This window comes from Tachypleus tridentatus, chromosome 8 (genome assembly GCF_004210375.1).
Source record: "Tachypleus tridentatus isolate NWPU-2018 chromosome 8, ASM421037v1, whole genome shotgun sequence".
Lineage (NCBI taxonomy): Eukaryota > Metazoa > Arthropoda > Merostomata > Xiphosura > Limulidae > Tachypleus > Tachypleus tridentatus.
The window spans coordinates 97,007,695-97,032,802 of record NC_134832.1 but is presented as its reverse complement, the minus strand read 5'-3'; the positions used below and the strand labels follow the sequence as shown (position 1 = coordinate 97,032,802).

The following is a 25,108-nucleotide window of genomic DNA, read 5'->3' as shown; positions in this document are numbered from 1 at the left end:
AACAAACATACATCAATCTTTTAAGGGAAAGATGCCTATTTAATACCATTGTCATATTTATCTTCACCCTTTCTCCGCATAACAGTGTAGAAATGCTCAGTGTCCAACACGCAAAATAGTGGAAAATTTGAGTTAATGCCTTGAGTAAGGCTGAAAGTAGTTATTTTAACAGGCTAAAACATTCTACCTTCGTAGCGATCTTGCGCGAGGCTCTACGCGGTTTCCTTGTTCGCCTGACAGCAGAGCCGTCTCTGAGTCTTCACACGATCAGACTAACAAACTTTCAGTATTTTCCCCATTTTCTAAGGTGAAAGAGAGGAGACCTGACATTTAAGATATTCAACTCGCAATAAATGGGTTGTGAGTTCAAATTACGTTACTTAACACTCTCGCCTTTCAGCTGTGATCGAGCTATATTGTAACAATCAATCCCACTTATGGATAAAAGAGTAAAACTCAGATCTTCTGAGTGTTACGAATTACAATTAATCGGATAGGTTACTGAATTATTAAGCAGCTATTGTGATGAATTACGGAGTTTTGTTTTCTCTTTATAGTTTTTTTTCCTAACTTCTTGCGCATAAAATATATTTTTAGCAAGCAATTTGAAGTTTAACTGGTGTTGTTTGTAAAAGTTCGAATCCGACGTTTTCGAGTTGAGAACTTTAACTTCTGTTCGACCTGTGAAAGTTTGTAAAATTGTAAACAAAACTCCGTTACAATAAAAATCAAACGAACACCAGTTATTAAAGTATAAGAACAGAAATCCACAAAAAAATGAAAAATACAAAATTTTATCATATACAAAAAATAATTAGTAAACCTTTGTTTGGCCAGGACTAAGTACAAATATTAATAAATAATACAACAAAAGCACAATTGTTATAAACTTCAATAAATATCAAAAGGTATGGGAAAATATCAGAAAAATTTCCAAAATTAAACCATTTTTCAAGATCAATAACAAAATCGAGCAACATTTATTTCTAATTATATCTATATGCACCAGATGCAGGCCGTGCAGATAATAATCAGGCAGGCCGCCCGCGTCGCAAAGTCTTATCAACACTTTGTCACAGTGAACAAAAGTTGTTGTTTTTTAACTTTAACTTGCTCGTCAGAAATTGTTTCTAGATAAAAAAAAAAGATAGATTTACAATAGTATAGTCGTTTGTATGAATCAGTATAATAACTAATGATAAGTGTACGTGCATGTGCTTGCTTATAGCCATGGTGAGTATAAGTGCCAATGAACACCTATTTTTGTGAATTATAAAAGTGATTTCGAATGACTAATACTTTCAATAAATTATAATAAAATTAGTGCAACACTCGATCTCCACCCCAGGACGGATTAACAGTTTTATTGGCCCTAAGCTTTTCAATTTATAAAGGCTCCCTCGAGACAGAATCACTACGTGCAATACATTTGTAATCATAGCTTAAGGCTTCTTAATTAGTGTGAGGACCTGAGCTTCAGCCCGGTAAGCCCATACCTTAATCCGGGCTTGTCTGTTCCTATTTCTCAAAATTTATCTGAAGACATGTTTTCAGACACATCCCAGCACTAGCATGTTTTGCGTGCGAATTTGCCAAAACGTACTTTACACATTATACTGATTTGCCTGATTTATTCAAAATTACTTTCTCCACCCGTGACATAGTGTGAAATAACATCTTTTTGAGAGCAAGGAAGGTTTTTCATTTAGAGGTTAGACCATCAGGTTAAGTCTCATGTGAGTAGCTATTAATCTGGAAAATTTTATCGAATATTAATATCTTTACGGCACCGGTAGGGAGAGCTTGTGTAAGTTTTATAATACAAACCCAACGTGCTCTACGTAGAATCAAAAAGTGAGTTAGTGTTTTACTATAACTAAAAATACATGGTTAAATTAAACGATAATCTATAAAGAATAAAAGTAAAATTTCTTATCTCATACACTTTAATGTATATTCAATTTTTAGTAATCGTAGTATTAATGTAAGAAAAAAACATTCATTACGACATGATGTTGTTCATAGTTTATATTCATGCTCATAAAGTGTTTATACTTTGAAACTGTTATTGAAAGGGCAAATTACTAGAACAGTAAATGGTAATCAAAGAAAACTACAAGAACCATAGCATAAAGGGTGTTAGATCAGTTATGTATGCTCGTGGTCATTATTTGTAGTAATTAAAAGCGGTAAGCACATTGTTTATTTTGAGTTTGAGATCTAGCAGTTGAACTCAGTGATGTCGAGAAAACCCACTTGTAGAGAAATATATATGCAAAAACGGCTCGTTTGGGTTGAGAAAATATTTTACGTGGAAGAGCGAACAACGTTTTGACCTTCTTCGGTCATCGTCAGGTTCACAAAGAAAGAGGTAACTGTTACGAGCCGTTTTTGCATATATAGTTGAACTCAGATTTTCATGTGCATTTGATGTTAGCAGTATAAGTTACGTAAATTCCCATTCTAGCACATCATCATTTTAGATTTCAAAATGTCGACTATGTATTCCTTCAAGATTGTTGCAACTTAAGGTATAGAAGGTGTTTTCTCAATATTTCAGAAAATACCCATATATATTGAACATGGTTTATTTTCGAGTATCAACATTTTCACTGTGAGTAATCGTTGGTATAAATCGAAAGACTACTATTAATAATGGGATTAGTGGCAATATTGCACATTTTTATACCTGACAATGTAAATTTAGCAATAGGACATATGAACAGCAAAGAATCATTTGGTATTTTTACTTCTAGGTCCAGTACATGTGCAATTCTGCCATTGAAAACTAAAGACAGTCATCCTGTTACTACTAGTTTCTAATGGCATTAGTGATAGAAAAATTAAACTATTTTAATGAAGCTAAGCCTTTTTTGTTTGGTTTGCAAAAACTGTTATTTTTAGAATATGGCAAGCAAATATTAGTTACTTTGTCATATTTATTCCCGAATAACCTACTTCAATAAAATCACCTTTCACACTTTTTTTTTCCAAAAGGAAATAGTTTTCAACTGTAAGTTAAATATCTTAGCCTGTCATCCATCCCTGGAATTACAGTTGCCTGCCTTTTAACTTTTACCAGCAATTTAGTATTCTTTTCTAGTTGAGAAGTTAGAACTGTATACATGCTATTAACTGTCTAAGGCCTAGTTTGTGATGTATATGTAGAGAAAAAAATTGCTTTTTTTTTTTTTATTGTAAATAGTATATTTGTAAATACATCCTAAAGTTCTATAGGAATTACTACTTGGAACAAAAGCATGTTTCAATGGCTTGAATGTTTTCAGTGTCAGGATTCTTCAGTTGACTTGTATCTATATTGAAAATTCACAATGCTCTACACATGTCAGTTAATTTTACTAATTATGCTTATCTTACTTATAAATTTCATAAAATTTCTGATGTTAATATAGTAATAACCAATACTAATTATATTAATGTATGACTTGCAGCTGATTCTTTGTTTTCATGTCAAAAGTAGATTATATTTATGACATTTGTATATACTGAGCTCAATTGTATAAATAAATGCTGTAAATTGGTATTGTGGGAAGTTCTTTTTTGCATGGTAGATTCAGAATTGTAATGTGTAGATATTAAAATGTCATGGTGGACTCCAACCTGTTCAAGTTCAATTGTCATGGTCAAATGTTTTGTTCTAGCTTCATCATATTTCCATTAAGCAAGCTGTATATTGGAAAAGCAAAATATTTTCTTTTAACAAAAATATTTAGATTGCTATCATTATCAGTTATTTAATTTCCACATCTAAATAATGTGCTTCTACATTTTCAATTTCTAATTGTACTGGATAAAAAGCTTTAATAAAATTATTTATATCTAGATTAATTATACAAATTAAATTGTCTATATATCTGCAAGTTAAGGCAAAGATATCAGGATTTATGTAATTTTCAATAAACCTAGTCTCATACAAATAAAGATAAATTTGCAATACAAGTATAATAGTTAGCTCCCATTGGAACTCCTATTATTTGTTTAAAAATCTGGTTATTGGAAAATATATAATTATTGTAAATGCAGAAACTTAAATGTCTTTTATGTTTTTAGAGCTAAATTTTCTTTCTTCTGGTACTTTGAAAGGATAACAAAACTGGTATATTAATTAACTCATAGCCGAAATTAGCCTGGCATGGACAGGTGGGTTGGGTGCTCGACTCCTAATTTGAGGGTCACATGTTCAAACCCCTGTCACACCAAACATGCTTGTCCTTTCAGCTATGGGGGCATAATAATATGATGGTCAATCCCACTTCTCCTTTGTAAAAGAGTTGGCATTTGGTGGTGATGATTAGCTGCCTTCACTGTAGCCTCACACTGCTAAATTAGAGAGGTTCAGTGGAGATAACCCTTGTGAAGCTTTGCACAAAATTAAAAGCAAACAGTAGAATTGTGGTATACAATGTGATGAAATCAAATGTTTGAATATTTTTCACAGTTGTTTGGATAATCTTAAATGAGTTTGTTTTTTATTATCAAAAATAAGTATTACTTAGTATTAATATTTAAATACTTAATTTTATGAACTAAGATGTCAAGTTATTTATTTAATAAAATGGCTGATTGTTTAACAGTTGATTGCATTGAACTATAAATATACCTAAATTTAATTTGAGATTTATGAAGTTTAGTAATAGTATACAGAAAAGGTAAATCTACAAAAGAATTTGGTTTAAAACATTTTTTATTAGCTTTGAAATTACCAATTACTGATTCTTTAGATTATTCACAAGTTTAAATATATGTGTACTATGGATTTCATTTATCATAAATGTACAAATTTAAATCTAAAATTACAATTAGCTTTATCAGTGGGAACTACTACATATTTTTCTTGTTATTTGTGAAGAATTTTTAATTCTTGAATTTCTATAATTTGCTAATGATTGTTTTACTATGTAGTATAATGGGGGTTGAATTGCCAACCTCAGGAGTTACATTTATATTACTTAAACCCAAGTGACAGTATCTAATTTTGTTTTTCTTTTCCATTTATCTTTTTCCTCCTTTTACTTAGGAGGACAGTCACCTTCCCACAATTGTTTGCAGGCAGTGAAAATTGATATACATGTGGGATATTGTTGGCTTGAGCACCCACATCTTGCTCTCCAATTTTTATTTCTTTTAATTATTTTATTTTTATCAATTCTTTCTTCTAAGTACTGCAATGTGGGTCCTACCACCACAGTCACTTCCAAAATGCAGGTCACATTTTGTATTTCATATTATAGCCTGTATCCTTGGGATCATTTTAACTTATGCAGCAGCATTAGTTTGATTTTTGTTTGGTTTGGTTTTGTTTTTTTAAATGTCATTTATTATGGTTCAGATATGCTGTTTTAATGCAAGCATTCTTTATTTTATTTTGCTTAACTGTTTAAGTATTAATTTTCCATACAAATAGACCTATTCATTATCTTTACTGTGGTTTTTAGTTATAATTTTTCTTTTTCTGAATGGCCTTACACTGCCACTTTAGTTCTTAATATTTTTTTTAATAAGCTATTATAACAAAAGTACTTCAGATAATTTTTTCTAATAATATAGATTATGTTTTCTTTAGGTGGATTTGTAATATACTAAATGTAAAAAAGAGTATTAAGAAAGATATTAGTGGCAGCACCAGATAAGTTTTGAATACAAGTTATTCCTGAGTGCTGTTTAGGTACTCTGATATCCAAGATATGTACTATTTATAACAAATTCAAGAATGAATTAAACAGAAAATAAATTTACTGGAATTGGTGATTTGGAAAAGTATGTCCACAGCAGATCAAGACAGATTATTCTAAGTTTTCCCTTTAAGGTGGCTTCCTGTATGTGGTGAAAGGACCTCCCAGAAAAGATTCTATATTTTTAGTTCATTTGGGATCTGAACTCACATTTGCCATGTGGGGTGACCCGTGAAGGGGAGGAGATGATCCTGGTGGTTGAGGGGTCCAACTTCAACTCACCACTTTAGCCTTGAATTCCATGCAGATGGGCATGGACATACTTTTGGTGTCACCCCTCCATGGTCAGTCGGCTGGTCCACTTGGGCTAGAGTCAACAGAGTACTAGTGTTGAACATTCTAAATGGGTGTTATGGACATTGTGTCTGACACTGGTTTTCAGATATGGTGCTCACGAAACCCTGGCATCGTTGCAGTGTCCTTGTTTGACACTTGTGCATCCCCTGGTAAGGGTCTGTGGTGGGTGGGGTCAGTGGGCACTGAAATGTAATGTCTTTATTATGGATACCTCCATTTATGAAAAAATAAATAAAAATGAAGAAATTTAAACAAAAACCAGATTATCAGAAAAGGACCACCCATGGACAATTCTGTTGCATAGTCAACATCACAGTCAGATCCTGTATGCTGATTTATGGTTATCTGTTCCTTATCCAAGAAATCCTCAGGGCAAATGTTTTTTGTTTTTTTTTATTATTCAAAATGGAATAGAGGGGCTTGCTGGCTCCCCTAAGTCAGTAAAAAGTTGCACTTTTGAGACATTTTGGTGGAAACATCTTCATCACAACATGCCAAACTCCTCTTTAATTCAAAGGCCATTGAGTTTAATACCTATAAAACTTTGAATTATTTCAGAGGATTTATAGTTGAAAGGGATTTAACATTCCTGAGTCAGAGATCCTTCCTGGTTTCTCTAGCCAGGGTGTTACTGAGGTGTTCCAAATTTCCACTTCCAAAGATGGAATTATGGCACCTGCTTATCTTCTGATATTGATGTTTACATCACCACATTCTCTGGACACAGTTAAAGCAGGTTATCTAAACTATAAGGTATGGTTATATATTCCCAACCCTCTCAAATGTTTTCAGTGTCAGTGATTTGGTCACTCAACAACATCATGCCGAGGTTCTTTAAAATGTGCTTGTTGTGGGGTTAAAAACCATGACACATACAAGTGCAAACTGGAACCACATTATGTTAACTGTAGTGGTTCACATCCCTCTTACTCTATTTCTTGCCCTAAAAAAATGGGCAGAGGAAAAAAAAGTGTAATGCTTTAGGACAATAAATATTATTTCCTACCCAAAGGCTCAGAAATTATTGTTCCCAACTCCATCTCGGACATATGCTGTTGCACTCCATTCCATTGTCACAGTGGGAGTGCAGACAGATCTCTGCCTCCAGCAAAATTGTTTGCAAAACCTCTGAAGAATCTTTTGCCCACCATGATTAAAAGAGTTGATCAATCTATGTCTACTTCCATCTCATTCCCTGCCATTCCTTCCATTGACTGCTTGGTTCTACTTCCTTTGACTTTTTGTTTGGATGTTTCCTCGGGTCCATCCTTTACTTTAGTCCTGAGAAGTAAAACAACCATACATTCATGCCCTCAGTCACTGGAGTCTTTGTACACAGACAGAGATCTACCTACTCCACCTAGGGCAGGATCCATGGAGATCAGTATACCTTCGTCCAATAAGAAAAAAAAAACATGGTTGAAAACATAAGTGCTTCCCACCATATTCTCCTCCGTGTAAGTAAAAATTGACACTCTAATCCAGTGGAATTTTCAGGTTTTTCATTCAAATATAGATGACGTTAAGGATTTGATTGATTTTTACCATCCCATACGTGTCAACTTCCAGGAAATATTTTTGAAACCTGTGGATACAGTCACCTTTTCGGCAGTTTTTTTTGTACAGAAATGACTGGTTGTGTGATGTGCAAGTGTGCATGGTGGAGTGGCACTATTGGTTGATCAGCATGTACCTGCTCTGTCTATGCTACATGATACACTCTTTGAGGCTGTAGCCATCTGTGCTTCCTTGTGTCATAACATCACTATTAGTTCTCTTTACCTGGCCTATGACCTGTCAAACTTTGGTGCACTTATTGAGCAGTTACTCTCTCCCTTTTTAATTCTGGGGGATTTTAATGAACATAATCCCCTCTGGGGTAGAGCTGATATTGATGGGAGGGGTTGTCCCATAGAGCATATGCTCTTGGATCACAACCTTTCTTCACTACTGATTCTTATACTTATTTTCATGCACCTAGTTTGTCTTTTACTGCTATTGATCTTTCTATCTGCTTCCCTTCACTTTCTTGGAAGATTAACAGTAACCCATAGGGCAGTGATAATTTTCCTATCATTTTAAGTGAGATTGGCTGTGGTCAAAGCCACCCGACCCACATGCCTTGATGGAAGTTGGACCAAGCTAACTGGCCCTCTTCAACTGTTTTCTCAGAATTTGATTCTGTCAGTGTCTGTAAGGCATTGATAGATGACTGCATGGCAGCAGTGACTGATTGTATTATTCAGTTAGCTGCTCAGTGTATTCCTGAAACCTTGACACGTTTCTAACAGTATTCTCTTCCTTGGTGGAATCCTACCTTCCACATGGCAAGAAAAGCTCACGAATAGGCTTAGGATACATTTCATAGGTATATAACACTTTCAAACTGCATCACTTCCCAGTTGGCCCACATACATGGTTGACAGGTAAGTCGTCAAAGCCAGAAGGAATCTTGGATTAGATACTTCTCTAGCATCTCTTCTACCACCTGTTCTCAATTCACAAGGGACAAGATTTGAAAGGTTAGTGGATAGTATACTTCTGCCTCCCATTAGAACTTACTCTAATGGCCAGGATGTTACTGATGCCCAAAACATTGTTAATACTCTCGGTGAAAGCTTTTCTCATGCATTTAGCACATCTACTTCATTTTTCACTATCTTGGCCATCAAGACACAAGCAGAGTGATTGCCTCTTTTCTTTTGGGCTGATTGTCTCAAACACTATAATTGCCCCTTTATGCTGGTGGATCTCTAGCTTGCACGCCATCAGTCTGGCAGTACCTAATTTGTGATGATGAGAAAACCCACTTGTAGAGAAAAATATATATGTAAAAATGGTTGGTTTTTAAATATATATAGTTCCTAATTTGGATCTGATAATTTCATTACAGGATGCTCTGTCATTTCTCTTTTGTCTCTCTTGCTATTCTTCTGGTTGTATTTAACCAAATTTGGCAGGAGAATATTTTTCTCAATGTTTGGTGCCATGCTATGATACTCCATTTTCCTAAGTCTGGGAAGGATCTCAAGATACCTTTGAACTGTGATCCAGTTGCTTTGATGAGCTGTCTCTGTCAGATCTTAGAGAGGATGTTTAATGATTGTCTTGTTTGGTTCCTCGAATCAAACATCCTCTTCTCACCCATTCAGTGTGAGTTCTGATGAGAGCACTCTACCATAAACCACCTGAAAGAACTTGACATGTCAATCAGAGAAACCTTTCTCAAGCGACAACATCTTGTTTTTGTATTTTTTGATCTGGAGAAAACTTATGGTCTAACATGGAGGTATGACACCTTGCGAGACCTCCACTTGTACAGGTTGCATGGCCATTTACCCATTTTTATTAAACATTTTTGTAATGAATTGGCAATTTCAAGTATATGTGGGTTCAACTCTTTCACATTCTTTCCCAGAGAGACTTGGAGTCCATCAGGGCAATGTCATGAGTGTTACACTTTTCATTATAAAGATTAATACCACCAGTGGACAACTCCCCCCCCCCTACAGTTACAAATGTTTTCTATGTTGATGACTTCCAAATTTCATGTCAGTCATCGAGCATCAGGTTTATTAAACAGCAGCTGCAGCCTGTCCTCACTTGCTTACTGAAGTGGAGCACAGCAAATGGTTTTACCTTTTCTCACTCAAAAACTGTTTGCATGCATCTCTGCCACCAATGGGGTATTCACCTCAATCCTGAGCTCTGTCTTGAAGAAGTTGTGCTTCCTATAGTCCCAATGTTCTTGGGGCTTATCTTTGACCATAAGCTGATCTTTATTCCCACATCAAGCAGATATGTGCCAAGTGTACAAGGACACTGAACATCCTCTGTGTCCTGTCTTCTACCTCTTGTGGAGCAGATCAATGTTCTTTGCTAAAAATATATCATGCTCTTAATCAGTCAAAACTGGATGATGGTTCTCTTGTTTATGGCTCTGTCAGGACCTTGGCCTTGAAGGTATTGGACTCTGTTTGCTATCAGGGACTTCAGCTCTATACAGGGGCCTACTGCTCTTCTCCAGTCCAGAGTTTGGAGTTTGTACACTGAGTCTCATGAACCTCCTCTATACCTTCATCCTTTGTAACTGTATTTACTATATGCTTCAAAACTTCAGTCTTTACCACAGCATCCCACATGGAGTTGTGTTTTCCTTCCTCAGTGGGACATCCTTTTTCAGAACAGATGGCCTGTCATTGTTCCTTTTGATCTGCACATCCATGCACAGTTGGATTGATTGGGCCTGACCTTTGATAACATAGCTCTATTCACTGATCAACCCATCACCAAATGTGACCTTTCTTTTAGTCATCTGAAGAAGGCAAATACTACCTATTGGAAGTATCACCTTCTGTTTGCCAAACATCTTTTGAACCATTCTTCCATTTCTATTTTGACAGATGGTTTGAAATCAGGTGACTGTGGGCTCTGCCATGGTTTGTTGTGATTTGGTTGTTGCACAGAGAATCCCCTCTACAATTTCTCTGTTCACTGCCAAATGTGTACTATATCTCTTGCCCTGGATAACACACTATATATATATATATATATATATAGCTATGCAGTACACAAACTGTACTATTTATACTGACTCACTTAGCTCTCTGTTGGCCCAGGAATCACTTCACGTTGGTTCTCACCCTGTTCTTGTCAATATTCAAAACCTACTGGCCCATTTCTCTCTATCATCTACTTCTACCCAGTTTTTCTGAATATCAAGTCACATTGTTATTCACAGGAACAAGCTTGCTGACATTGCAGCTAAGTCTGTCTGCTCTGGTACAATCATCGCTGTACCTGTCCCATACATGGTCTAAAGTCCTGTTCTTAAGACTTGGCTCTGTGCCAGTTAGCAGTGGATTTGGAATGAGCAACATGATAACAAGTTTTCAAGATCAAACCATCTGTTGCTCTTTGGCTGTTTTGCTTCTGTAAGGACCAGAAGGAAAAGTTGTTTTGGCAAAGCTATGCATTTGGCACAGTTTTTTAACTCATTGCTTTCTTTTAGTTGGTACTGATGCAGCAGTGTGTTGTATGTCTGACATTCAAGTCACAATAGCTCTCATTTTACTGTCATACAATCTTTACAATGAAGAGTGATGGCACCATTTTAAACATTTTTACAATGGGTTCACCCTTGACATTGAACAGTGTCATTGACAATAGTTACACTGTCCACCTCAGTTGTGTTTTTAAATTTTTAAGGGCCAATGGTTTTTTAACTCTTTAAGATTTTAATTTGAAAATTGGATTATGTCTTGTTTTAGCATGATTACTTTTTACATGTTTTAATTATTTTACTTTACCAGTTGTTTGGCACAGATAGCCCAATCGCCTTGCGCCATTAAACGTTAAACAACCAATTGACTATTCTAAGCTTGAGAAAAACAAAAGCATTTCACTCTTTTCCAGTTTGTAAAAAATTATTAGCTAAAACCACTTTGATTTTATTTGGCAGAAAAAGAAAAACTGTGAAGAGGAAAATATGGTTATATATAATGTATCTGTCTCAATACAAAATATGAGTTTATTGACATCAATTTGTCTTGTTTTTTTTTAGTTCACTCTTTTATAATGCCTTTTTGATATTTAAAATATAGAAATATTTCTTGGGGAATGGTGAGTAAACATTTTTTTTAATGATTGGTTTATAGGGCCATAATGGAACAGCAGGGGATGGCTAAATTATTGGCCAAAAAAATGGATGATATTCTTCAGGCTACTATGGTTGAACTGGGTCAGCAGAGCCTTCTTTGGGTTGAGGCTGCAATTCTGAGAAAAGTGTATCATCGCATCAGGCTAAAGTTACCTCTTGATAAGTTCATTCAAAGTTGCAACAGGGTATGTCTTAATTTTATTATCAAGATATCAAACTATATTTCACAGCCAACATAACAGATGTTTGTCTTTTGATTGTTTTAAGTAATATTTGGATGATTTACTACAGAAAGTTATAATGGTTAATTTTGAGTTTATTTTTAAAAGTTGAATTTACTTGATAACTGTTTTGAGAACTTAATAATTTCTTGTTTCAATGTTTTGATAATGACTAAGGCCTATATATGAAAGATATTTGAGACCTACCTTTAAAAGAATGCCAAAGAGATTTTACTATATAGGTAGTTAAAGATGAAAGTTCTTAGACGTTAAGGCCATTGTTTAACACTAAAACGTCACAGTGGAAATGTTTTAAGATTCAGGGCGTAAAAGTGTGCTGGGGAACAACAAACAATGACAATACTCTTATCACAAGGATATTTGAAATAATCAAAAGTGGCAATCAGAAATCATAATTTCAATCACTTTCTTTTGTGAGTTCTGACAGTGATTAAGCTGATCAAATGTTAGTTAATTGAAAACAATGAAAAATTGTAATGGTAATATTTTGATTACTGGTTACTATTGTTACATAATGAGCATTTTTGTTGAAAGAAATAACTGAACATTTAAGTATCAATACACTTCATATACCCATTCTTTCACATGCTATAACAATTGCAAAGGTACTATTTTCTTGTTCACTTAAAATTTCTTGCAAATGCCTGAATACTTTTTGTGAGTGTGCATGATCGTCAATTTACTCCATGAAGAAGTTCAGCTGTGACATTTTAAAATAAATTTTTGAGATGCACACAGTATTGTGCAGTTGGTTCAGAAATAGTTATTAAATGTTCAGAATATTTGAAGTTATGTTGTGAATAATATGTATTAAAATTATATAATTGTACATTGAAATAGAAAAGCATAACTACAGCATAAGAGCTTAGAATTTCTCCATTGCTGTCTGTTACTGTCAAACAGAAAAATGAACACTAACATTTTTATTTGAATTTTGGTTGTTTGTAATAAAAATTCATTATTGACATACATAAAAGAATATGATGAAGTAATATTGAACATAAGCGTGCTTGTGTGTTTTATGTGTACGTATCTCAGCTACCATTTGTCTAGTGTGTTGTGATTGAAAGTTATTAGGGCAACTGTATATTAGAAAGGGCATCAGTTTGTCATAACTCATAGGCCTTATGCTATAATAAATAGATAAACTTACCAAATATTGAAAATGTATTTCATTTGACATATTCTATACAGTTTGTACATGTTTTTAACAGTGTTAAGGTCCTATTTTGAATGCTGAAACATCATATCGGGAGGATGCTTTTTAGATTTCAGGCATACAAATGCATCAGTGGAATATCATTTCAGACATTTTGGATGCTACAGTTGCCACTATATATAAGTGAGTTCACAAGAAAAGTAAAATACTGAAAGTTTTCAAAAACAAACACTTTTAATAAAATATATTTGGTTAGTCTGCAAATCTAAGGTATATTATGAAAGCATGAAAATTTGATCAAAAACCATTTTTATGTAGTCTCCCACACCTCAGTTTTCTTAAAATGAAGAATTAGGTTATGTGATATTGTAAATAAATATAGAAAAATCAATTTCTTGAAAGATACTTTACAAATTTTCTCCATAAGGTAGGGACATTAAAGCACAAATCTCATTATGAATTTATGCTTTTTAGAGTTATTCTTTTAAATCTTAATTCTAAGTTGAACATTAAAGACACTTTTGAAAGTTGGAGTTTACTATAAATTGATTAGATGCAACTGTTCTTACCTTTGTTCTCAACTGATTACATATTAAGTATCTTTTTGCTTTTAAACTATCATCTTTTGTTATTGTCTTATGGGATTACATTGACCACATGATCCAAAGTGCCCATCATAGTTTCTATACTATAAGTTTTAACACATTTTGTATATTTTCTCAAAATATTTTAAACTTTTAGTAAACATTATAAGTCTTTTCAAGATTGTTAATTATTCTTACAAAATTTTTGTGAATATATTGAGTCAGTGTTGACTGTTCTTGGAGCAAAAAATTTTCATATTTCATTTGTATAATCTCTAAAACCTTTCATATATATATATATATATATATATACACCACACATTTGTTTTCAGAAAAAAACTATTTTATCAACCCTAACTTCATATGGGGTTAGTCAACTTGACCAATCTTATAACCATTATAAAACTGTAGTTGTTGAAAAATGCAAAATAAAGCCAGTAGTACTGCTCTATCCTTTTAAATATTCACAAAAAAAATTGTAGTGCTTCCACTAATAGTTTCTGTTTATGACCTTTTCAAATCCCTTTCCTGTGTTTATTTTACTTTAGCAGCTGAAGTTTAAACTTGCCATACATAAAGGAATTAATCATCACTTCTAATATTATTTACATTGTTTTGTAATACGACACTTTCAGTAACATGAGTACTTGTAGTACAATAACCAAGAACTTTTCCACTGAGTTTCATTGTTATCCTGGCTCTAGAACTCACTTGATAGGATTGACCAGCTTGTTTATAGTACAGTGGTGAAAATGAGAACTGTGTAAAGTAATAAAATTGTGAGAAAATGTTTATGATATGGCTATGTATGAAGTTCAGTTTGATCTAATAAATTTAGTAGATATTTAATGGTAATCATCCGAGGGCAGTCAGAATTGAGCATTATATGTGTACAAAATAGGCACTTGTGAACATGTATATGTGAATATATTATTGCTATTTACTTGCAAATACTGAAATTTTGGTTATTTTCTCAAAACATCCAACAACAATATTTGTATAAAATATGATGTGTGACTTGTTTGTTAAGCCTCTTTAACCTGTCAAGTAGATGGGGAAGATATTAATTTTTGTAGATTTCAAAGATGTATTTTAGAAAATCAAAAAAATGAAATGACTACACTGGTGCCCATAAAAACCACTATAATTTACTTAGCTTTCTAACTATACATGGGTTAAAGAAAATATTTCTGTATAGAGCAATGACTTTTTTAGTAGACTTCAGACTTTACAATTTTCAGTCATATTACATGTTTCCTTTTCAGACCAATTACTAAAAGCTGTCAGGTTAACAAAGTTTAGTATGTACTCTTTCTATAGCTTATAAACTTAAAAGTAGATGTGAGAAGACAAGAGGTTCCAAAAGAATTGAGTAATAGGTGGATCTACTGTGGTAGGTTTGCAAAATATAGTGATATCTCAGCAAATCTAAAATAAAAAATAAGAATATTTTATATTCTAGCTTGTAAATGTCTGAATTGTCAGTTTCTAATTCGTTAATCATTATAGATGTTACGTGGTAGGTGGAATAAAATTTGAACTAAACAATAAGACAATATATGCCATGTGATATACAAAAATATTTTGTTTTGAATTAAAAAATTAAAACTTTTATTAAAATTTGAATTATAAATTACATTGTGATGCCACTTTTATAGATATAAAATTATAGCAGTTGTTTAATTAGCTTTTGAAAATAGTTAAAACATTGTCACATGCATCCTTTGTTTTCTTTGATCTGTCTTTAACAAGAAAGTTAATACTTGAAATAGATCAGTTTGTTCATTTTCTTATTCTGATATTGCTGTTCATTCAAACAGTTAAAACATTAAAATCTCTCAAGTGGTGTGATATTATTATGTAGAAATGCTTACTTTATTCTTATTTATAAAAGTTCAAATCAATTGATTTGTAAAAAACATAACATATAGAAAAGTTTGGTTGTAATGTTAAAAATTATCTTGCACTATTTTGTAGTGCTTATGCAGAGAAACAACATGATTTGCTTTTCCATTGAAATTATTACAATTACATTTAGTGTATTGTAAAAAAACCAAAAAAAAACAACCACCTTAAAATTGTTAGATACTCAAAAGTTCTGTTTTCTACAGTAATTTATAATGAGCTAGCCTTGATTTTACAAGCATGGACAACTGTTTTAATGTTAGAAAAACCCATATTTGTTTTGGAAACATATACCTTATAATTAAATTCAAACCCTAAAGTAAAGTTTAAAATCTAAATAAGCAGTCTATTGAAATCAGTATTTAAATGTACCAGTGTTTGGTCTGGAAATCCCAGTTTCTGTTGCTTCTTCTTCCAGCTTTTACAAATCAGTGAAGAAGTGGCACAGTCAAACAACATTTTTAGGTTCTGTATTTTTTTATATGTATATATGGTGTTTTAGTTGTTTACTGACTGTAGTGAACTTGTATTTATATAAGATTGGAAGAATATGTGGAATTGGTGCCACAAATTTGTTCTTAAGTTTTATATAAATATATGTTTGCTGTGGTGAGTAAGAGAAAACTAAAAACATCATACAGTTAATGATAAAAAGTCTAGTGTTGTGTTTTGGTGTTTGTTCTTGTCTAGCATTACTAGTGAAGGATAAAAGTACCTAAAACTAGTGTAATTCAATGACAGATGGTAAATTGAATGATAAATGGGCTTATTTATTTTACATCTTAGAAGTCCATTATTCACAAAACTTAACATTTTTTGCTTGTAACATATATATACATGTTTATTATGAAGTAAATTGATTATACTTAGTTGGCTGCTGTTAGAATATGTTGTTTTTGTTGATATTTCAGATAGTAGTTTTACAAAACTCTCAGGAAAGTCACTTTCATTAAAATATGTAATCTACTCAACATTGTAAGATGAAAACTCGAATGCTAAATCTTATCTAAAGTTTGTCATAAAACCACATTCACAGTAAAAAGAACAAATGTGTGTGTGTGTATAAATAAACTTAGGACAAACGGTTTCTCAAAACATTTTTATAATGTGAAATTATTTCTTAAATTTATTGTAATGTCTCCATTTGCTGATCCTAGATGTCATTTGATCTTGTATTAGTGTTGCACATCATATAGTAATAAAGTTAGATTTCTGTGTGTGCATAATTTATATGCTTTAATTTTTCACATAAAATATTTTCACATGATATTGATAGGAGCTTTTAGAGTAGGTGCTTACCAGCTCATTTTTTAACACACATTTCTAATCTTTTACATGTGGAATTTTTTAACAAAATATTTTTAGTGATAAACTTCCTGGTGTATTCCTTTAAAGGTTGCAGTAATCTTTAAAAAAAATCAGTTCTTTTCAATTAGTAATAGTAGTACAAATTAAAGCTATCAAAACAAGTATAAGAAAAGCAAAACTTAGTGTTGTAAGACAAATAGTTATATGTATTATTTTATTTGAATTTTAGGTGAATCGATGTTTGTGTAAGTTAGTCAAAATGCAAATGGGTCACAAATTGCACATGTTGCATGAAAAAATCATCCAGCAGGTTTGTACACAGTAAGTCACTTTAAAAGGATATTTATCTTAACATTTGTAACATAGAATAAGTACATTTTAAGGAGGTGATTGTTATAACACGTGATTACTAAATTAGAGAATTGTGTATGTATCATAAAATGTTCAAATATTCACGAACTTTAGCACTAGAAATATATTTATACCACAGTACTCGCCCACAAAAAAGTTAATCTATGTCATTAACATTAGATTGTACACTTCCACGAATAGGAGGGCAATGCAACAACCTAGTGCTGTATCCCCTTCACAGTTTTTATATTTAAACCTGAGTCTTATTCATTTCCCAGACTCATAAAGTTTCTAAAGACTTTTATGAAACTTGGAATCTTTTGCACTGCACATAAATTTCAGTTAGCATCTAATAAATTATTATTTTGCTTGAATTTTATTTCTTTAAGTAAAAGGAAGACAGATTCTTGTTGAATATGAATTCCTCTACCCACATTTCTGAAGCCCTATCTTTTCCAAGTCCCAAACACACATCAACAATTCTTTCAATCCAATAGGAAATAGATGGACTCTGAGATGAGCAGTATTACTGTCATTATACATGAAGTGCTTGGCTCTATACTACATTCTACACCTTAGACTCAGATCTCGAGGGCCTTTTGCTTTTCTCATTTTTTTCTAAGCCTCTTGTATCATTGGAAGATTTTGATCAGCATTTCCAGCACCTTGCTTCTGTTTCTTTTTTTTAAATGAATATCAGGTAACTTTACCTTTTTTCTTCACCACCTTGGTAACTCAGACATGTAATATTTTTTTTCTTTTATTCTGGTTGTTTCTGCAGGTTCTTGAATGAACTTATTGCATTTCTTTCAAACCCCCTGACTGTTTTTTCTTTCCATCATTACAGTATATTTAGATTTATGCAGCTTCTTTTTTTGTGGCATCTTTATGTTTTCTCCTAGTTGCCACATTCTCTTCAACTTTAAAATTTCTACTGTGTGTGGGGACTGTGAGGATGCTCCAGTTTCTTGAATATCCTCCTTTACCTTTGAGATCGTTTTTACCTGCTACAGCATTCTCTCATCATCAGTCTATTTGTCTTTTGCTTCTTCTGCATCAGTATCCCAGATATGCAGTTAACTTTGATTCTGGGGACCGTGTGATCATGATGGCTTTCTTTCTGATATTAAAAGTCCCTCAGCCTTATTTCAGGGAACTCCAGTTGGTAATTGTCTTTTAAAAAGAAGTTTCTGGTGGCAGTTTCTTATATTTTTGAACTAAAGGTTAGGTGAAGGGTTAGCAGTTGCCTCTGTTTACTCTGGATTATTACTTTTATTTTATTTGTCTGGAAAACTTCTGACTGCCTCTAAAGGATCCATAGATTCTGTACAGACTAATTATGTCACTGCTTCTTTTTGTGGACTTAATCTACCATATCCACCTCATCTTTCTTCCTGATCATGAGCAGCAGTCTTGACAAGTGGCTGTTAAAGCCTTGATTATTCAAGTAATACTAAAAGATGTCCCACAGAGACCACCTCATTTGGTCTTCAGATATTCAGGCTTGTCATGGTTCATCCTTGTTATCTCATGATCTGTCAGTTGGAAGTGACCAGTAGAGTTCAAATTGGTACAGTATCTGAGATTTTCCTTTGCCCACCTCCAAACTCATGACCTTAAGAATAGATGAAAAGTGCAGACATTGCTTGCAGTACAGTACTCTCCTTCCACTCACAGGATTAGCTTTTCCTGTTTTGGTTTGCCCTCTATTTTCAAACTTTTTCAAAATGTATGCTATAAACCTTTATTATCCCTCTGTTGGAATCCAAAGTTTCATCACTTATATAAGTCATCAGGAGTCACCTCTCCACCAAAGAGAGATTACCACTATTATGTATTGTGACTCCCTTAATGCATCATTACCAGACTTTCACTTCTTATTTGGCAGTGTTTGAGTGCAGAAATTTTTCTTTGAAAGCCTTTGACTAACCTGTGTTTGCCATGCATTTTTCACTGGTTTAGTATTCAACATGTATTCTGAAGTTGTTGTCACTTCAGGTGCTTATCTCTGGTCTGTTACTGCACTTCCAACCACAGGCATGAGTGATCATTCAGGGAATTTCTCTGCCTTTGTGGGGAGATGGAAGAGTCTACAATATGCATGGTGTCTCTCTTTCTTGACTTTCTGTCCATTTCAAGCCTTTTGCAAGCACAACCTGATAAAATTTTGATCTCCTTTACTCACTGGAGTTTTCCATGCCTTCCCTCATCTTCCTGTTCAGCTCTCATTAACTTTCTCAGTGAGTGTATCTCAGTTATAGAATGTTTTATCTCTTGCCATAGTTGTTTTTATCTTCGTTATTGTTTCTTTTTTCTCCCTTCTTTTTCCCCATCCCCTTGCAGGGTTCGAAATTTTCTATTTAAAGCCAGGCAAAAGCTGTATATGCACAATCCAAACATTTTGCTTAAAAGTATATTCTATAATGAGTGGAAAATAACTTGCAAAATTTAAGATTTAATTTAAGACAAAAAAAAAGCAAATTTTAAAAAATGGTCATGAACGCTTACAAAATGCGCTTTTTAGGTCGACTTATCCATGCCGTCCTGGATAGTCACGTGACTGCCAAACATTCGTGACACTCTGATCATGGCGTCTGATAGTAAAAAAAAAGAGAAAGTCTCACGATCTATTTCAGTTTGGCTTCACGAGCAAGGCTAATGAATCAGAAGACAATACTATGGAACCCCGAGTAAAAAAACCCAAGCTTGTTGACCCAAGCCCAAGTGTTAAAGCAAAAACTGTTACTGCTAGTACTGGCGCTAAGCCTACTCGTTTCCAGGATGAATAGAATAGAGGCCGGCCATGGTTGGAGTATAATAATGCTACCAGACTGATGTTTTGCTCCATTTGTCAGGAATATGACCAAAATAGTGGAAGGCAGAAGAACACCTTCATAAGAGGATCTTCCAACCTGAGAGGAAGTGCTGTTAAGGAGCATGAAAACAGTCACGCCCACAGTCTAAGTTGTCAAGCTAAGACAGCAAAATAAATACCTGATTTAACTCCCATGATGAAAGCATTGAACAAACTTTACCAGACTGAGAAAGATCATTTGCTTGTGCTGTTCAGGGCTGCCCTTTAAATGGCTTTGAATGCCAAACCATTCAGCAATTTTCAAGAGCTTCTGTTGCTGCAGGAGCACAACTTTGGTATGAACTTAACAGAACATTATGCCAATGACAAACAAGCTGTTATCTTTACGAAGTATATTGCAGAAACAGTTAGAATTAATGTCAGATCTCGTCTGCACACCTCATTATTCTTTGGCATTATGACTGACGGCTCAACAGACACTGCCAACATTGAGTAGAAGATAGTCTATGTAAGATACTTGGACAGTGGCTGTTAACCAGTAACCCACTTCCTGTGTCTGCAGTCAGTTGAGAAGGCTGATTCTGAACACTTGCTACAGGCACTTAATTCAAGTAAAGGTTTCTTAATTACCTGGGATGAGAATTTTTGGATTTATCCTGAATTACTAATTAAGAAAAATTAAAATGGACAATATTTCATGTACATTTGTGTTTTAATTTAGGTTTACATAGTCATTCCATTATTAATATACATCAATGAAAACTCAAGCATTTTTCAATTGATTTAAACCAAGAAGAACCATGTATTTACCACTGACAGAATTGGAGCTTAACCTGGCACAACTAGTTAATAGATAATGGAGCAATTTAATTTTCCAAAGTACAAATTTACATTTTGTTTTGTTTTACAGAAAGTAACTAATATTGGGTACTAATTTTTTGTACTTGCAGCATTGTCCATATATGGCAAGTTTCCCGACTGGCTTGAATCAATTGTATGCCTGACAGCTGATGAGGCAGCTGTCAATTTTGGCACAAATAAAGGAGTTGTCAACAGATTGAAGGTGCAAAAACCTTATTTGATAGGGATCCACTGTGTTAGTCACAGATTGGAAGTTGCAATTAAGAAGACCATCAAGGACATCCCTTACCTTCATAATATCCAAACATTTTTAGAAAACCAATGGAAGTTTTATGACAATTTGCCACAGAACTGGGCTGGCCTCAAAGAAGTTGGTAAAGCCAACAAAAGGGACAGGAAACCTGGTGGGTGGCCTACAAAGAGCCTGCTCTGGAGTCAGTTTCTCATAACTGGCCAGCTTTAGCAAAGCATTTGTATCAAGTAAAGCTGCATGACAAAGGGGAACGTGGACAGAAAGCTGCAGGATTGTACAGTACTTTGACAAGCCTTAAATTCATCCTGTACATGGACATTCTTGGCAGTTCTGCCTGTTTTGACATCTCTTAGTCTCAAAATGCAAGACAATTCTGCTACTGTGAACATTGTTTCTGACAAACTCACTGTTTGCAAAGAGAAGCTGGGCAATCTGAATCATGTTGAGAGATCCCATAAAATTGTTAAAGAGCTCACAACATGTGAACAAACTGCCAAGTGGTTACTTAGAGGAAAGGTGATTGCAGTTAGTGGTCAGACAAGGGCCAGAGGCTCAAAAAGTGCCACAAAAGAGACAGTTGCTCAATCTGTGGCTGAAGAAACTGCCATCTTCATAGGTAAAATTGTCACATATCTGAATGAGAGATTTGAAGAATTTGATAAGGATTTTATTGGCACCTTTCAAATTTTTGAACCAAGCAACTGGCCTAAAAGCAAGGAAGCATTGTCATCATATGGCCATAATGAACTCCAGACACAATTGGATAACTTTGGTGCTCTGCTAGAAGCTAAAGGTTTCAACATTGCAGCTGATATTTGTCAAGCTGAGTTACACCAGACACTGCTCAAAGCCACAAGACTTGCCAAATCAGATGAGTCCCTGGCTAGTAGTGCAAGTGGAGTGTGGGCCCACATGTTAAGTCAAAGTACTGTTGAGGATGGTAAACTTTTCCTTGGATCAACAGTGTTGGCCTTGGTATGCCTCATGCAGGTGATTTCCATGTCATCTGCTGAACAAGAATGTGGATTTTCCCAGATGACAATAAACTAATAAATGATTCTCTTAATGATTTGATGACAATAAAATTAGCTAAGAATAAGACCTGTGATCTTGCAAGCACAGAATTACTGTGCAAATCTGTAGAATCCTGGTGGAAGGACAGTAAGAAACCAGACGATTTGCGAGTCCACATGGAACTCACACATGTAGAGATAACAGAGATAATGAGTCTATATCAACTGATGTCTTAGTGCTGGATGACTTAATCTAAATAAATGATTTATATGTCATTTTTAATGGATGTAAGGCTTGTTGCCACTTGCTTTGAAATAATGTTTCAGTGCCATAAAATAATAAAATGATTCTGTTTTATATAATAATTGTCTGTACTTGATTTCTTGTTTTCGGTAATATCTGGTGACAATTTTGAGGTATCCTGCTAAAATTTCAAATGTCTAGCAAGTTTCACTGTCCAGCAGGACATGTGTCCTGTTGAAAATTTAGAATATTTCTACCCCTGCCTTGTATTCAAGTTTGTGCTGTGCTTTTGCTGCCCATTGGGTGATGGAACTGGAAAGCTCATTTTTCCATTGGTTGGTTTACCTTTAACTTTTGGGGTAAGCTACCTAATTCTGGACTGTCAGTTGTAGGTTTAGTTTTACCTGTTTGTGGGACAGGTCCCCATTTTCCTGCACTAGTTTTCCTCTGGCACTCTTTGTATGACATCACCTCATTCTTCTTCTTATCTGAGATTCTTTACAGGAGATGTATGGAGTTTTCTGGGGACATCTCTCTCTTCCTTTATATTGTAGGTTGCATGTTTTATGCAGCTGTGGCTCTACATACGTCATTCATTTCTCTTTTGGTCTTTTTGGGTCATGACAGTCACCAGGCTTCATATATACAGAACCTTTTATGACCCAGTTTTTATTATGTTTTGTGCATAACATGGTTTCTGTTTCCTTGGAGTTGTGGATGACTTCTGTCCAACAGTGATCCACCTTTCCCATTAAGTGACCCATTGGTCTCAATCAGAGCCAGACATGGTTCTATATCTTGTCTCTTGACCTTACCCTGTCTGTCCCATCTTCCCACTGAAGTGCAGTTAGTTATTTTTTGTGGCAACATATAGTATGCATGTAATGGTTCTGGTGAGTTCAGAAATGGTGGTAACTCGTACAGAATTTCTTCATTTGAGTAGCCTTTTTCTCTCTGATTTTTGGGTTTGTGGAGCTTTGTTAGAGGGTTTTGTCTTACCATTTTTCTTTTCTTCCCTATTTCCATCCTTATCCTTGGGATCAGTGGTCATGCCAGTGTCTATCCAAGTCTGTACTCAACCTCCTCACCCAGAAGGTTTACACACATGCTCTATGTAGGTCCCCAATTCCCCATCCTCGGGCTTTGGCAATATATGCCTATAGCAGGGACTGATCCTACCTGTTTCTCCTCCTACCTGACTACTTTATCAGGTAGTCTTCCTGATTTTTGCCACTCCATACAGAGTATTTCTGATTACTCTTTAATGGTCCATTCAACTATATTTACCTTGGTTGATTCAACACCTGGTGAGTCCTCCTATCTCTTTTCCGTTACTTCCAAAGCAGTTACACCAATCCCATTTGCCAATTCTACATCTCACACTTGCATTTCATTGTCTTCATGCTTGGCTTTTGTCCAGTCATTGATGAGTTCTCACTTAGCCCATTCCATTTTTCCTTCTTCTTTGTCTGTTTACCTGAGGAAGTGGTGTGTTTCTTACTGCTGGGCTTTGGCTCAAGGTTTCCAGGCTTCTCACCCTACAGTTGCATGCATCTCAGTTTGACATGTGGCTCATTGAAAGAGGTTCTTTGGTCTCCTCAGTTTCAGGGTTTTTGGTGGTGTTATTGCATACCTTCCATTGTTTCAATTTCTGCAAGGTTGTGCTTCCCATTCTTTCTGGTTCTTTGAGCCACTAAGGTGTCCATTGTTTCTGGACTAATTTATTAATGAGGTCCTTCATACCCTAACTTTAACTCTTAACTACTGTCTGTGTGTTCCCTGTTTTACCTTATTGAAGGATTATTTTCTCCACCTAGCCTGTAGATATTGTCCATTAGATATTTTTGACTTCAATGTTACTAGAATTTGTATTGCTCTTCCTACATTATCCTTTATCTGGATTGTTCTTTCCTTCCAAAGACCTCTACAGCTTGAGAAAGTCAGTCATCTTTTTTCCTTATCTGCACATCTTCTATTTCTCATCTCGACTCTCATTCTGATCTGGATAACTCCCTCTGTTCTGTTTGTGCCCTCTGTTGTTATATTGCTCACACAACTTCCTGCTGGGGTCCTTGTTCCTGCCTTTTTACCCCTAGCAATCTTCCTATTCCCATTATCTTTTCCTGATTATCCTGATCAGTTGGGTTTTACATATCATCCAGTTGGTCTTTTCCTCCTTATCTCCTCCTCAGTGTGATTTCTTTCATGTTTTGTCCCTTCAAGTCTGTCATCTTACTTTCTCTTTTGCTCCTCATTTTTATTGGTCATTGGAGTAGATTCTGTGATCAGCCATGTGGATGACTCTACACATGTTCATCTCTCACTATCTACACCACATCACTCTTTCTGCTTCCTTGAGGTATTGACCTGCATATTGTGGTTCTTCTATTGACTTTTGCACAGCTGTAACATGAGGTCTTTCCTAGTATTTTCCCTTTCTTTCAAGGGCTCCTGCTTCAGCTTCACTCTGCATCCTGCTTTGTGGTGAATAGTGTCTGACCAAATATTCTATCTGTTTTCTAAATAAGTTCCCTTTAGATGGCTGTAACCGTTCAGACATCTTGCTATCACATCTACAACATAAGCCATATTTATTCTTGTACATTTTCCATAGCTGTGTATGCTTATCCTTAAAGTGGCATGTTTCACAAGATTACCAGAATG

At 34.5% G+C, this 25,108-nt stretch overlaps 1 protein-coding gene across 2 annotated transcripts in view; it reads left to right on the top strand.

The window, feature by feature from the left end:
- Positions 1-1,717: 1,717 nt before the first annotated feature.
- The window catches only part of LOC143223004 (uncharacterized), a 59,308-nt gene continuing 35,917 nt past the window's right edge, over positions 1,718-25,108 (top strand). Inside the window, exons 1-3 of one of the 2 annotated variants that reach the window (XM_076450343.1) lie at positions 1,718-1,854; positions 11,708-11,894; positions 17,137-17,228. In XM_076450343.1, coding sequence (XP_076306458.1) covers positions 11,715-11,894; positions 17,137-17,228 — 272 coding nt within the window. In that variant the 5' untranslated portion in view covers positions 1,718-1,854; positions 11,708-11,714. Of the gene's footprint in view, positions 1,855-2,071; positions 2,190-11,707; positions 11,895-17,136; positions 17,229-25,108 lie in introns of those variants that run through there. The other variant, XM_076450344.1, reaches the window with a different exon arrangement.